This window comes from Jaculus jaculus, chromosome 1 (assembly GCF_020740685.1).
Source record: "Jaculus jaculus isolate mJacJac1 chromosome 1, mJacJac1.mat.Y.cur, whole genome shotgun sequence".
NCBI lineage: Eukaryota > Metazoa > Chordata > Mammalia > Rodentia > Dipodidae > Jaculus > Jaculus jaculus.
In genome coordinates, this window is record NC_059102.1 from 67,202,764 (window position 1) to 67,218,408 (window position 15,645).

Below are 15,645 nucleotides of genomic sequence, written 5' to 3' on the forward strand. Positions count from 1 at the left end.
ATAATTATATTTTATAGCATAATAACTAAAACATCTTATTCCAGTTCTGTCACTTTTGTTTGACTTTGTATGTTCCTAGATTTCTATTCTTTATTTATCAGGATGGCCAATAGACTAAACTTCTCTTGACTTTTTTGTTAGGAAGTATAATTTTTTAATTTACATGCAGATGACACACACAGTGTCTTTAGGAATTTTTCTCTCTCCTAATTCTTGCCATTTATAGGGAGTGGGAAATTTTTCTCTAGTACTTACCCATCAGTTATGTGTCCTTAGTTGGTATGTGCAAGAAATATTGATGGGTTCTGGAACACACAAAATTTGATGCTATCTGTAAATGTTGTTTGGGGGATTTATTTTAAAGTTTAATTTTACCTTGTAGAATTAATTGTGTTCTATTCCTAAAACCAAATTCTTGTGAATATATCACTTTTAGATGAAAAAGAAAGCAAAAAAGGCCATTGTTGAGTCTGATACTGAAGAAGAAAACTACAAAGTGCCAGAGTATAAAACTGTTATCAGTTTTTATTCAAAGGACCAATTAAATATTACATTATCCAAATGTGGTCTTGTGATGTTAAATAATTTATTCAAGGTAAGAAAAACAAATAATTGAAACTTGAATTGTTAAATATTAGTCTAAGTTGACTCTCATTGAGTAACTATGCTAATTATTTGCCACAAATCCACAGTATTCTGCTTATCATTTAGTTGGTCCACATTTCATTTAAGAAAACTTTATCTTAATAGGCATTTACTGAAGCTGCTACTGGATCGTCATCCAGCTTTATAAGGGATCTAGCACCATTTATGATCATAAATTCTCTTGGACTTAGTGTTACTGTGTCACCAAGCGATTCTTTTCATGTACTCAACATTTCTATGGCAAAATCTTATACCCTGAAAAATGAAGAAACTTTAAGTATGGATTATGCACGAACTAAGGACAATGATCATTTCAGTGCAATGACCAGCCTAAGCAGCAAACTGTTCTTTATTCTACTTAGTAAGTGATGGATTTTATTTCTGAGGCTTTATTTTAATTTGAATTGTATTTAGAAGGTTTTAAGCCTACTTCTAATAAGCTTTACCCTTCTTTAAGATCTTTTTTTAATAACAAGTCTGAGCCTTTATTTTCCTCTGTAGTATCTTGGTTCATTTTATCGCTAAATATTTGTATTAAAGTTTCTTATTCACTATAACATGTAGAATATGACAATTAAGTAATTTTTGGACAGAATAAAAATATTAGGTCTTGCTCAGCTTTCACAGGCCATTGATATACTAATGGTGAAGTTTTAACCAAGTTTGCCATGAGTTGATAGGTATTTTATCAGTTTTCTAACTAAATGAATTTTTTTAAAATGTTAGAATTGTTGTAGACATATTTCTACTGGTTCTTGAATTTATAAGTAGTTGTTAATACTCTGCCAGTTGGACGTTTTTTCCCTTGTCTTTTTTGCTTGCTTCCCACAAGTTTTTCTTTTTGTTTTTTTGAGGTAGAGTTTCGTTCAAGTTTTTCATTTTTATTAGAGGTAAAAGTATATAGTTTCTTAAATTAGCATAATGCATTGTCATTCTAACCAATACCACTGTGTTTCTCTGACATTTCCTTAGTTACTAAAGATGGTAACATTTGAAAAGTTAATCAGATGTGAAGGGCTACTAAAACATCTCCTTATTCCAGTCAAAGAATAATGCTTAGCAGATCATTAGGTGTCGTCAGAATGATAGTTTTCACTAATATTTTGGTTTTCAAAGTAGGGTCTCTCTCTAGCCCAGGCTGATTGGAATTCACTATGTAATCTCAGGGCACCCTCAAATTTATGGGAATAAAGGCATGCACTACCATACCTAGCTAGTTCTCACTAATTTTTCCTGTTTTTTAAACTAACATTTTTAAAGATAGTGGGGTTAAATTTGTGCAACTTAATTATTTCACTCCTAGTATAAGATGGGTGTTATTGGTGTGTGTGTGTGTGTGTGTGTGTGTGTGTATGTGTGTGTGTAATCAAATCCACGATATATCTAAAGGAATGGCATAAGGAGCTGGCAAATTAACAATAAAAACTGGAGGCCAGTCTGGGATTACAGGTTGAGTTCCAGATCAGCCTGGACTAAAATGAGACCATACTTTGAAAATAAAAAAAAAAAACCTAATAAACAAAAAGAAATAAAGATTGCATAAAGATCTTGATATTTGCAAATGTCTGTCTGCAGGTATTGGGCTATAGTTATTATGACAGTAAACCACAGATCATTGCCCTTGACTTTTACAATCATTTCTTCATTACTCATTTATTATTTTAGATTAAACTCCTCAATGAATTTAACTAAAAAATTTTGGGGTAATATGCTTTGAAGATTTTAGGTGGAAGCTCTGAAAATAGGTGGTGGCTTCCTATATGGACTATATACTAATTGAAAAAGAGTAAAGAGACTTTTATTTAGAAGTTTAACACAGTATTCTGGTATTGTGTGTGTTAAGCTTATATTTAAAATTAATATGTAGTGAATTGTAATAAAAATTTATCTATATTTAATTTAGCACCTGTTAATCACTCTACTGCTGATAAGATTCCCTTAACCAAAGTAGGACGCCGTCTATATACTGTAAGACACAGAGAATCTGGAGTTGAAAGATCTATTGTTTGTCAAATTGATACAGTTGAAGGAAGTAAAAAGATAACAATCCGCTCACCAGTACAGGTATGAAATAAGGAATTTGGGGGACATCCTGTTGTTCATAGGTACTAATAAGAGAGTCAAATGGACTGAAAATGTAGTTCGGTTAGTAGAATACTGCCCTGTATTTGATTTCCTAGTACTGCATAAATGGAGCATGGTAGTACATATCCTCAATCCTAGCACTTGTGAGGTAGAATCAAGAAGATCAAAAGTTAAAGGCTACCGTTGACTATGTGGTAAGTTTGAGGAAAGCACGGGCTATATGAACTCCTATCTTCCTTTCCTGCAAAGTTATTCAAATAAATAATTACCAGAGGATCATTACCAAAGATACATCGACCTAGCTAATATCAAGAAAATTTCATAATTGGTAACACTTAGGGGAAAGATTCTGAATATCTCGCAATTTTTATAGAACAGCTTCATGAGATTTGAGTATTGTAAAAACATACTCATCAGTAGTCTGGTTAGGTCTTTATATTACGTATATACTTTTTAATTAGAAAAATTTTAGAGAAATTTTAGATTTATTGGTTTAAGTAAAATTTACAGCTTCTATTATAGTTGCACTTTAACATAAAGATATACTTATGAAACCTTTATAGTAAAGGAGTGGAAATATTTACTATTTAAAATTTTTTTCCGGGCTGGAGAGATGGCTTAGCAGTTAAGTGCTTGCCTGTGAAGCCTAAGGACCCTGGTTTGAGGCTCGATTCCCCAGGACCCATGTTAGCGAGATACACAAGGGGGAGCACACATCTGGAGTTCATTTGCAATGGCCGGAGGCCCTGGCGCACCCGTTCTCTCCCTCTCCCTTTCCCTCTCTCCCTCCCTCTTTCTCTCTCTGTTGCTCTCAAATAAATAAATAAATAAAAGTGAACAAAAAAATTTAAAAAAAATTTTCCTCTTGTTACTTTCTCATTCCTTTACATCTCCTGATATGTCACATTATATGTTACTTATATATTGTTGAATTTTATATGCTTAGGATAGAATAAATAAAGAAATTAGCTTTTTTCACTTAGCAAAATTTTGTGTGTAGTAATTTCTGTGTGTTGGTGTAGTTACATGTAGTTGGATAAGGTTGCTGAGAAGTAAATGTATTGAATAGAGATGCCCCATTTCCATTTTAAGTGAATCTTTAGAGATACTGAAAGGAAAGTTTTGAGTTTTCAAATTTTTCTATTTAGTTATCCAGTTGTTTGAGCCCACATAACGTATTTCGCATTAAATTCTTCTGATACTTTTGCCAAAATTCAATTCACCTTAGATGTTAGTAGTTTATTTCTGAACTTAACACAAAATATACTGTGTTTATTTTTAACTATGTTGCTATATTCTTATATCAATATATTAACTTTAAGATTTTCTTAACCATTCTACTGTTCATGAAGTTCTCTTTCATTTTTTTCCTAATAAAATGAATACTGTAATGACTCTTAACCCTGACTAAGTATATAACTATTTCTCAGTGCATGTAACTGGAAATATAAAGTACATTTTTTTAGTAGGTTCTTGACAAATTATTTTCCAAAGTTATTTCATCTGTTCTCCTCTAATCAGCAATCTATCCAAGTAAATGTTCACATTGTTTCTTAGTGTGCATTCTCAAGATTCTGGTTTTGTTAGTCTTCTTGTTATGAAAAGAAGGCCTATGTTTCTAATTTGCATTTTATTGCTTTCTAGAAACATCAGGGACCTCTTAACTTTTTATTGCTCTTTAATTTTGTCTGAATTAACTATTTATACTCTATTTCCTATTGATTTAAATTTTATTAATAATTTTCAAGATGTTTGTGTTTATACTGATCTAAACATTTTAGGTATGCTTCATAAGGTGTCTGGGGAATCAAACCTGGGTCCTTAGGCTTTACACACAAGTGCCATCAGCAGTAAGCCATCTCTCCAGCCCCCTACTTATTTATTTGTTAACGTATGTAGGTGGATATAACTTTAAATGTCTTTAAATTTTTAGATTATTTATATTAAATGTAGTTTGTTTTTCTTTCCAGATTAGAAACCATTTTTCAGTCCCAATTTCTGTTCATGAAGGAGACAATTTATTAGGAATTGCCTTACCTGAGAATGAATTTAACATACCATTAGCATCTTACCGGTAATTTTTTTCTTTTATCTTTTTGCTTGCTGTGTACTATGTTCGACAATTGTTTCATGGTCTACATGAATATTTGTCTGCAAATTATCAAACTTTGATCCAAGCTACCACACTAAGTATCATATCAAACTTACGTTTCAAGACATTGAAGAAACTTTTCAAAAAAAAGTGATATAATTGATTTGACTTATGCTATGAACATTATAATTTTATGAACAACTCTGATTAATTACATGGCTGAAATAAATTTGCATTAATTTTATATATAAAGTAAATACATTAAACTGCAGAAAATAGTTTGTGTTCTAGTGAAATAATGACAATATTTGATAGTCGTAGGTTTGCATCATCACAAATATGGTTCAAGATATCCAATCTGGAATTAAGATCTTTTTATATTCACAATTGAACATTATTAGCAAATAAATCATTTTTTAAAGTTAAGAATTATAGTTTACAATGTCAAAAAGTGCACTAGAAATGGGCACTTTAGACCAGTGTTACAGAAGGAAAAAGGCAAAACTATAAAGAGATCTAAGTATCTTTGGTGTAAGTCCTCCTGACCTAGGCCTAGAAGGTTAGGATGGGATCTCTAATACAGAGAGAACAGGTTAGCATTTGTGGCTTATATTTTCATATAGGTAGACCTACAAACCCTAATAAGTCTTTTATTGTTTACTTCAATCATGCAGAGGGAAAGATGTCTATTGTTGAGACAATTAATGTCATTTATAATATTTGACCTTGCCTTAACTAGGACTTAGGGCTACAAGACTACTTCAAAGGCAACATGTAAAAGATGTTTAAAATTTCCTTTGAAAAATGCACAACCCACAGTCCACATGGGGAGAACTGGCATTCCCATTGAGGAGGGTCTTTTCAGGGGTGGGGGAGGACAGGGATGAAGGTAACGATGGTAACAACATGTGCTATTCACACACGGCATATGTACATAAATGATGAATGTCAACTTTATTTTGTTATTTAATAGTAAAAGTTAATTGCATTCAGCTTTTTAAATATATATATATATATATATATATATATATATATATATATATATATATATATGTTTCCCCTCCCTCTCTCCATTAGTCTCTCTTTTAGTTTGATGTCATCATCTTTTTCTTCTATTATGAGGATCTTGTGTGGGTACTGCTAGGCACTGTGAGGTCTTGGATATCGAGGCCAAATTCTGTCCAGACAGTTGCATGTAAGGAATGGTACCCTTCCTTTGGCTCTTACATTCTTTCTGCCATCTCTTCCACAGTGGACCCTGAGCCTTGGAGGGTGTGAGATGTTTCAGTGCTAGACATTCCTCTGTCCCTTCTTTTCAGCACTGTGTTGCCTTTTGGGTCATCCCAATGGTCATTACCATCTGAAAAGAGAAGCTTCTCTTACCAAAAGTGAGATTAGCATTAATATATGACTGTGAACATTAAGTGTAGTGCTTTCAGGACAATTTGGTGAGAGTAATATATGCATTTATCCAGATAAGAGCAGGCTTTATACCCCTAAGGCTCATGACCTCTGCTGCCATAGGCTTTTGATTAGGTTTTTAGTCCCAGGCATGTATTTCCTCCCATAGAGCGGACCTTCAGTCCAATTAGAGAGCAGTTGGTTTCCCCCAGAGCAGAATTGCCACTATTGCACTCGTTCAGTCATTTGGTTTGTCTAGCCAAACTTGAGGCTTCCAGTGTCCACTGTTTCCACTGCTGAGGACTTCTGTCCCCTATAGAGCTGCATACACCACAGCCTTTTCCAGCTTTCAGTTGGCTGGGCTACCGGGAGAAGGTTATCTGCTCAGCACCAGCTTGATTTCTTAAGTGACTCTGCCCCTCAGGCATGTGAAGTCTTCAACAATACAATCTTACCATCTCTTTCTCATAGGAAACCAAGGGCCTTTGCAAAAGCCTATAATGTTTTGGAGGCAACAGGGACCTTCCTGGCCAATAATTCCCTGGAAGGTATACCATCCCTGACACTGAAAATTTTCTAATAACAGTCTATGGCTTCTGGATGTGCCATTATTCAAGAAAGTAGATTTTCATAGGTCTTAATTCAAAATATGTTGAATTTTTTTTTTTTAATATGGAACGCTTCACAAATTTGTGTGTCATTCTTGCGCAGGGGCCATGCTAATCTTCTCTGTATCGTTCCAATTTTAGTATATGTGCTGCCGAAGCGAGCACAAAATATGTTGAATTTTTATTGACCCTCCCTACCTACCCTTCTTTTATACAATCTCTTCCCCTGACCTTACTTAGGCCTTTCCCCTCCCTATAATCTCTTCTTCTACTTATATCTATACAATACCATCCCCTTCAGACATTTCCTCTCCTCCCTCCCTTACAGCCTTTTTCTAGCTTATGGGCCTCTGCTAGTGACTTTTGGTTCCAGATCACACACAAGTTTGTACAGCTGTAGTTATGACCTACATGTGGGAAAGAACATGCGAAATTTGGCTTTCTGGGCCTGGGTTACTTCACTTAGTATAATCCTTTCCAGATCCATCCATTCCCCTGCAAATTTCATTATTTCATTTTTCTTTACTGCTGAATAGAACTCCATTGTGTAGAGGTACCACATCTTTGTTACCCATTCATTTGTTGAGGGACATCTAGGCTGGCTCCACTTCCTAGATACTGTGAATAGAGCAGCAATAAACATGATTGTACAAGTATCTCTAAGGTAGTGAGAAGAGTCATTAGGATATATGCCTAGGAGTGCTATAGCTGGATCATATGGAAAATCTATTTTTAGCTGTCTCAAGAACCTCCACACTGATTTCCACATGGTTGTAGAAGATTACATTCCCACCAACAGTGTAAAAGGGTTCCTCTTTTACCGCATCCTTGCCAACATTTATTGTCATTTGTTTTCTTGATGATAGGACAGGAGAGAGATGGTATCTCAAGGTAGTTTTAATTTGTATTTCCCTGATGACTAAGGATGTAGAACACTTTTTTAGATGTTTATACGCCATTTGTATTTCTTCTGATGAGAATTCTCTATTTAGTTCCATAGTCCATTTTTTGATTGGGTTGTTTGATTTCTTCTTATTCTAGGGTTGTTTTTTTTTTTTTTGAGTTCTTTGTATATTCTGGATATTAATACTCTGTCAGATGTGTAGATGGTAGAGTTTTTCTCCCATTCTGTAGGTTGTCTCTTTGCTCTATTCACAGTGTCCTTTGCTGTACAAAAGCTTTTATAATTTCATGAGATCCCAGTAGTTGATTAGTGGTTTTATTTTCTGAGAAATTGGGGTTATATTCAGAAAGTCATTACCTATGCCAATATGTTGAAGGGTTTCCCCTATATTTTCCTCTAGCAATTTCAGAGTTTCAGGTCTGATATTAAGGTCTCTGATCCACTTGTATTTCTTTTTTGTGCATTGAGAAAGACAAGAATCTATTTTCATCTTTCTACATGTAGATAGATATCCAGTTTTCCCGGCAGCACTTGTTGAAAAGGCTGTCTTTACTCCAATAAATGTTTTTGGCATTTTTGTCAAAAATAAGATGGCTGTAGCTGCCTGGATTAACATCTGGGTCTTCTTTTCTGTTCTATGAATCTACATGATTGATCTACAGAGAAGAAAGTTAGCACCAGATAAATGGGATAACCCTTTATTTTTTTTTTTAGAGAGAGAGAATTTAATAGGCATAGGTCCTCTTGTGGTCCATGATTAGTGAGTAGTAGCTTGATAATGGAGAGCGGGCTCAGTTTTAGATATGGTTCTGGCTTGTTTCCAAGCTCCAGCTATGGGATCCGTTCCACTGAGCAGATCAGTTACCATGGCTGTGCATCACTATTACACTTGGGTGAGCATCACGAAAGGTTATTTGCTGCTAAGTAGGTTAGACCATGAGTTCCCTGGACAGATATTGGTCATTTTCCCCCAGTTGCTCATGTAGCACCTTCTAGCACTATATGTGCTGTCTTTCTGGAGACTGACTCCCTTCCAGCTTCCAGCCATGTCACTCCTTGTTACGTACCAACAGCATATGGTGTCTTCAGCAGTAGGGTCTTACCACTAACCTTTGGTGGGTCATCAAATACTCTGAAGAAATCTGTCTCCTTTTAGGAAACCATGTAGGTCTCTGATCAAGAGCTCATTGCGGATGATAGCCACCTGCTGGTACTAGGAGTTACAGGTCAGCACCCAAGAAGAGAGGGAAGAAAAAGATAAGTATTATAAAAGAGATAGAGAGAAGAGGGAGAGAGGGGGTGAGAGAGAGAGAAACAGGAGAAGATTAAGGTCAGTCTTCATTGTACCCTCACTGGGGCTTTGTGACTTAGGTGTTCCTTCTAAGGGCCTGGTAAAGGTTCAACCATTTGGTCTATCTTTTAGGATGTAGAATTTTATGTTATCATTGCCACTTGGATCCAGATTTGTGTCCCCATCCCCTCCCTTGCTCCTCCCCTCTCCCCACCCACCCTATAATCTGGTCCCAGATGTTCATCATTAGATGAATGGGTAATTAAAATATGGTATATCTACATGATAGAATTGGAAAAATGACACAATGAAATTTGAAGAAAAATGATCAAACCTGGAACAGATCATTCTCAGTTAACTCAACCAATCACAGAAAGATAACCGCTACATAGTCTCACTCATCTATGGCTCCTAACCTGAATCTACCCAAGATGCCAATGTAACTAGAAAGCATTTTGAAAACATACAATTTTTACAACACTATGGAAGGAGATTTCACTGACCTCACGCTCTAATCATATAGTTTGTTTGTTTATTTATTTATTTGAGAGTGACAGACAGAGAGAGAAAGAGAGAGTGAGTGAGAGAGAGAGAGAGAATGGGCGTGCCAGGGCCTCCAGTCACTGTAAACGAACTCCAGACATGGGTACCCCCTTGTGCATCTGGCTAACATGGGTCCTGGGGAATTGTGCCTCAAACTGGGGTTCTTAGGCTTCACAGGCAAGCACTTAACTGCTAAGCCATCTCTCCAGCCCGTTTGTTTCTTTCTAAAACATTTTAAGCTCTCTTGAGTTTTTAATGCCATCATCATTATTATTATTAACAACATACTTTTTATGGATATATCATGGGCTGGTACCCTCTTTTCCCTCATTCCTGCTCCCATTCCATTGGGTACACTCCTCAGTGGGGTTACAGGTATTCCCTATGCAGTTGTGCTTTATGTGTTGTGGGAGCAACAATCATTTAATTTGGGGGTAGGGAATGCCTCTGGATATGATGTCTCAACCTGTGGCTCTTCGTCTTTCCACCCTGTCTTCTGCAAAATACCCGAGCCATGGTGGGTGAGTTTTAAGTCTGCTTTAGAGATGAGCTCTTAGCCTCTGAATCTCTGGATTGGTAGGTGTTGAGTATCCTCAGGGTCTGTCTCCTACACCCTGGCGCTGATTATCAGTTTAATTTTTTTTTATAGATCATTCCTTTTTTTCAAGCCAGAAGATGAAGACTATCAGAAATGTGAAGGAATTGACTTTGAAGAAATTATAAAGTATGATGGAACCCTTATACAGAAGAACTGTAGATCTATAAAGCCTTCTAAGAAATCATTTATTATTAATATTGTCCCAGAGAAAGATAAGTTGACGTCTCTGTCAGTGTACTCAGAAGACGGTTGGGACTTACCATACATAATGCACTTGTGGCCACCTGTCCTATTGCGAAATCTTCTTCCTTACAAAATTGCATATTATATAGAGGTATTTTGAAATTTTTTTCAAGTCTTTTTGTCTTTAATTTTGTTGCTGATGTTACTGAAAATTATTTTTGAAAGTGTAATAGAACCAGCTAATACAAACATTCTTCAAATGTAAATGTTTAAATCATATTTTAAAAGAAAATCATTTCCATTTATTTACTTTAGGAATCTAAGTACTAAGCTGGATATATGCATATGTAGTATGCTATTTAAAAGTAACTTATAGGTCTTTAAAAATAAATTAACCTGAAATAATAAAATTGCCTGTAATCACCATCTGAAGGTATCAGATATATTTTTAGACTTTTCCAGACATCTTATTTCATTCCTTATACAAAACATGTATATTCCATACATTATACATTATATGAGATGCAGATTACATACATTATAGAAAAGGTAAAAACTAACTTTTAAAACAAGTTTAAGCATCAGTATTGAATTAGCATTCCAGTACTAGACTAATACAAATAAAGTTTGCTATTTTATGGGATAAGTCTTTTGGTGCTAATTCTCTAAAAGGTTTATATGCCCTTTATAGATTATTTTTATATCAAGATCTTCATTTTTGAAGATTAATTACAGTTTCCTCCTATTGTTACAAGAAGAATTTCCATCTTAAAAGTTTTTGTAAATATGGTTTTCCATTATTATCAAGTGAAACAAAGTAGTTCTTTACTTTGGTCTGTTAATTATAGATTTGAGAATGACTATGTCTGCCCTTTTGTGATGCATTTTGGGAAGATGAGTTAACACTTATAAATGTAAAATTAAATGTAAGAATATCTCATTTTACATAAGGATGACAGATAGGATGTGGATTTGAGATTTCATCCTACCTCTGCCATTTATTAACTGTGGTTTAGGCAGACTATATTCCTTTCTAAATATTTTGTCTGTTCATTAAATGGGAAAGTAGTAAAATCTACATTGTTGGGTTACAGAGAAAAATCAAATTAGTCAATTTATGTAAAATATTAAGTACAATAGACTGACAGGTATATGGTTGTCATTTATTAATCACTAATATCACCAACATGATCATCAGTTTTGTGAAATATTATTTAGTATGTAAAGAATTAATTGTTGACATTACTGTTGTTTTAAGTAGTTTCAGGTCTTAAGGAGATTGCTGTTATAATCACAGAAAGGAGGTAGGAAAAAAAGATACTAGAAAAGTGGTGATTATTAGATTCATTGTTTATGTTTCCATTCCCCTTGACTTTTGAATGTGATGCTTTGAAGGGATCACATTCTGCCTGCCAGTTTACAAATGATATGATCAGGTTCAGGCAGACAATTCAGCTGTGGGATGGCATGTGGTTAGTAGACTGTCAGAGAGATCGTAAAGGTGAGAACTAAGGTCATCAAAGTGTGAATGGAAAGAAGTGACTGATTTTGAAAGGTACATAAAATGTAGTAAACTGGAAAAAAAATGAAAAGATTGATAATACAAATTGGAAGGCAATAGGGATTGATTTTTTTATTATCATCATTTTTATGGTACATAAAATGTTACATTTTTCTAGTTTTCAAAACCAAAATTAGGCTGGGAAGATGACTCAGTGGTTAAAGCACTAGCTTAAAAAAAAACCAATGTTGGTTAGAGTCCCCAATACCAATGTATAGCCAGATGCACAGAGTCGTATGCCATGATGGCAAGAGGCCCTGGAACATTCATTTTCTTTCTCTCCCTCTCTCTGTCCCCTTCTTCCCTCCCCCATACTCAAATATATAAAAAGTAATAAAAAACATTAATTTAAGGATTTTTTAAATTTTACTAATTATACTGTTCTGTGTTTTTAATTCTCTGTTAACAGAGAATTTTCTTTCTAATTTTCTTAGTAATCATTATGAGTAGATTATTTAGACCATTTTACAGATATAATTCCTCAAATCTCTATTCAACACTGGTGACAATTAGAACTTGAATAAATCTTATAAGTTTTTCTGACAGGTATTTCAAAAATATTTTTGTAGTATATGGAATAATTAAATACAATTTTGGGGTATATTATCTAGTGGCATGATAAGCATTGTTTATATTTTTATTACAGGGAGATGAAAATACAGTTTTTAGTCTACATGAAGGCCATTCAGCCCAGATTTGTAATGTACAGATGGATAGAGCCAAGCTACATTTAAAATTACTTAACTATCTTAATCATGATTGGAAAAGTGAATACCATATAAAACCTAATCAACAAGACATCAGTTTCATCAACTTTACCTGTATTACTGAAATGGAAAAGACTGATTTGGATATTGCTGTCCATATGACTTACAATACTGGTCAGACAATTGTGGCATTTCATAGTCCATATTGGATGGTCAATAAAACAGGTCGAATGTTACAATATAAAGCAGATGGAATTCATCGAAAGCATCCACCTAATTATAATAAGCCAGTTCTCTTTTCTTTTCAGCCAAATCACTTTTTTAATAACAATAAGGTATGTAGCATTTTTTTCTAAATTTTGCTTTCATTTATATATTTATAAATCCCTTTGCTTTTTTAGAATCCAAAAATAAAATACTATGAAACTTAGGTAGAAATAGCATGCATTCAATATTTGAGGAGTGGTGACACAAGCCTGCAGTCCTAGCATTAAGTAGGATAAAGCTCAAGAATCTCATGTGTGAGGCCAGCATGAGCCTATGTAGCGAGGGTCATCCATCCTAAAAAAAGGACACCTGACATTAACCACTGACATCCACATGTTCATCCACATACAGGTGAGTACACATACAGCATACTACACAGACTTGATGGCTTAGTACATTAACAATATAAGGTAGATTTTATGCTGCAAAGTAAAAACTTTTATCAGTTCATGGCTAGAAACATAGCTTAGTGGTGGAGATTCTTGATAACACAGGCAAGTCCTAGGTTTGATCCCCAGCCCCTCCTCCTATAAATTAATATGTATGTGTATACCATACATACCTGCATATATATGTCATATCAATTAAAAGTACCTAAATTATGATTTTAAATTCTTTCCTTAGGTTCAGCTTATGGTGACTGATAGTGAGTTGTCTGATCAATTTTCAATTGATACTGTTGGTAGTCATGGAGCTGTTAAATGCAAAGCCCTAAAAATGGAATATCAAGTGAGTTTATTCTGTGCCCAAGAAACTTTTATCTGTGATGTCTCTTTTGAATAATTAAATTTTATAAACATACTATTATAATAAGTTTTTAAATAGTTTTAACTTTTTCCTTAGGTTGGGGTCACTATAAACCTCAGCAGTTTTAATATTACTAGAATTGTGACATTTACTCCTTTTTATATGATTAAAAACAAAAGCAAATATCATATATCAGTGGCCGAAGAAGGACATGATAAATGGTTTTCTCTTGACTTAGATCAGGTATGTAAATGAATTTCATAAATATATCTTGTACTTCTGTGGTCAAAACACATGACATACATGCATGAAAATGTCAACGTGGGTCTAGAGAGAGAACGTAACAGTTAAAGGTACATGCCTGCAAAGCCTGATGACCCAGGTTCCATTCGCCAGTACCTATGTAAAGCCAGTTGCACAAAGATGGTGAATGCATCTGGGGTTAATTTGCAGCAGTAAGAGTCCTGGTGTACCCATATTCTTTCTCTCTGTCTCCTTACAAATAAATATTCTTTTAAAATTGTTAAAATGAAACTCATTTATTTTCATGGTGAATATATGCTACAAATGTACTTCCTTGGCTCTGATTTCTTGTGTTGTTAGATTCCTTAAATTATATAATCTTTAACTTTAACACTCCAGTTTTGTTTTAGTTGTGTGAAATTGTGTGTGTGTGTGTGCTGTGCATACCCTTGTGCATGCCTGTTCATATGTGAATGTACAAAGCCAAGAATTAATGCAAATTGTCTTCGTCAGTTGTCATCACTACATGTTACTTGAGGCAAGGTCTCATTTGGACCCAGACCTCACCCATTTGGCTAGTCTAGCTAGCCAACTTGCCCTGCAGATCACTTTCTCAACTTCCCAAACCCTCAGATTACAAGTGGGCTATTACACCTGCTTGGCATTTTTGTGTGTACTCCAGTTCTAAATTCAAGTCTTCATGCTTGCTTGATCCTGTTAGCCATCTTGCTAGTCCCCTTGATTGAATTTCTGTGTTAGGTTCTAGATATTTGATCCTTAGTAATGCATAGCTTAAATTAGGAAGGTAGTGCCAGTCTTAAGAAATTCTGTACTTGGGCTGGAGAGATGGCTTAGCGGTTAAGCACTTGCCTGTGAAGCCTAAGAACCCCGGTTCGAGGCTCGGTTCCCCAGGTCCCACGTTAGCCAGATGCACAAGGGGGTGCATGCGTCTGGAGTTCGTTTGCAGAGGCTGGAAGCCCTGGCGCGCCCATTCTCTCTCTCTCCCTCTGTCTTTCTCTCTGTGTCTGTCACTCTCAAATAAATAAATTAAAAAAAAATTAAAAAAAAAAAGAAAAGAAATTCTGTACTTAACACATTGAAAAGTCAGAATATTTTTACTTTATGTATACATTACTAAACATTACCAGTGTGAAACTGGGGTTATTATGGAACAACGGGCTTGGGGATGTTTAAAGTGTACATCATTTTTAGTCTCTCCATTCCTCGCAGGTGTTGGATCAGTATTGCCACTATTTTCTCTCTCCCAGATAAGGTCTTCCAGGATGCAGGAAGTCTTACTATATATCTTATTCCATAAATTCTTTTTTTTTAATTTTTATTAACATTTTCCATGATTATAAAAAAAATCCCATGGTAATTCCCACCCTCCCCACCCCCACACTTTCCCCTTTGAAATTCCATTCTCCATCATATTACCTCCCCATTACAATCATTGTACTTACATATATACAATATCAACCTATTAAGTATCCTCCTACCTTCCTTTCTCTTTTTAGGATTAAATAATATTAGCTTTGAGCCAGTAAGGCACTTAGCTTGAACAGGCAGCTTCTGCTACAAAATTTTCCCTAAACTGTGTATGATCAGGGATCACACATAAAATGTCTCATTGAAAAATGCCTCAAATTCTGGCCAGATGTCTATTTCTACGTTAACTTCATTAACAAATGATGCCCATAGCTGGTTGGATTTTTAACAACTGAAACATGCCCTTCCTTTGAGATGATCATCTGCTACCTACTGCTTGGC

At 34.9% G+C, this 15,645-nt stretch overlaps 1 protein-coding gene and 1 non-coding gene across 5 annotated transcripts in view; one reads left to right on the forward strand and one right to left on the reverse strand.

The window, feature by feature from the left end:
• The window catches only part of Vps13a (vacuolar protein sorting 13 homolog A), a 203,548-nt gene that overhangs the window by 123,592 nt on the left and 64,311 nt on the right, over positions 1-15,645 (forward strand). For 3 of the 4 annotated variants that reach the window (XM_045155616.1, XM_045155618.1, XM_045155623.1), the window contains 8 exons: positions 437-595; positions 751-1,006; positions 2,549-2,709; positions 4,701-4,804; positions 10,219-10,501; positions 12,558-12,953; positions 13,510-13,614; positions 13,729-13,875. In XM_045155616.1, the coding sequence (XP_045011551.1) occupies positions 437-595; positions 751-1,006; positions 2,549-2,709; positions 4,701-4,804; positions 10,219-10,501; positions 12,558-12,953; positions 13,510-13,614; positions 13,729-13,875 (1,611 nt within the window). The remainder of the gene's footprint in view (positions 1-436; positions 596-750; positions 1,007-2,548; positions 2,710-4,700; positions 4,805-10,218; positions 10,502-12,557; positions 12,954-13,509; positions 13,615-13,728; positions 13,876-15,645) is intronic. The other variant, XM_045155629.1, reaches the window with a different exon arrangement.
• LOC123458153 lies at positions 6,890-6,996 on the reverse strand. The gene has a single exon (XR_006635451.1). It is a non-coding gene; the product is annotated as a U6 spliceosomal RNA (small nuclear RNA).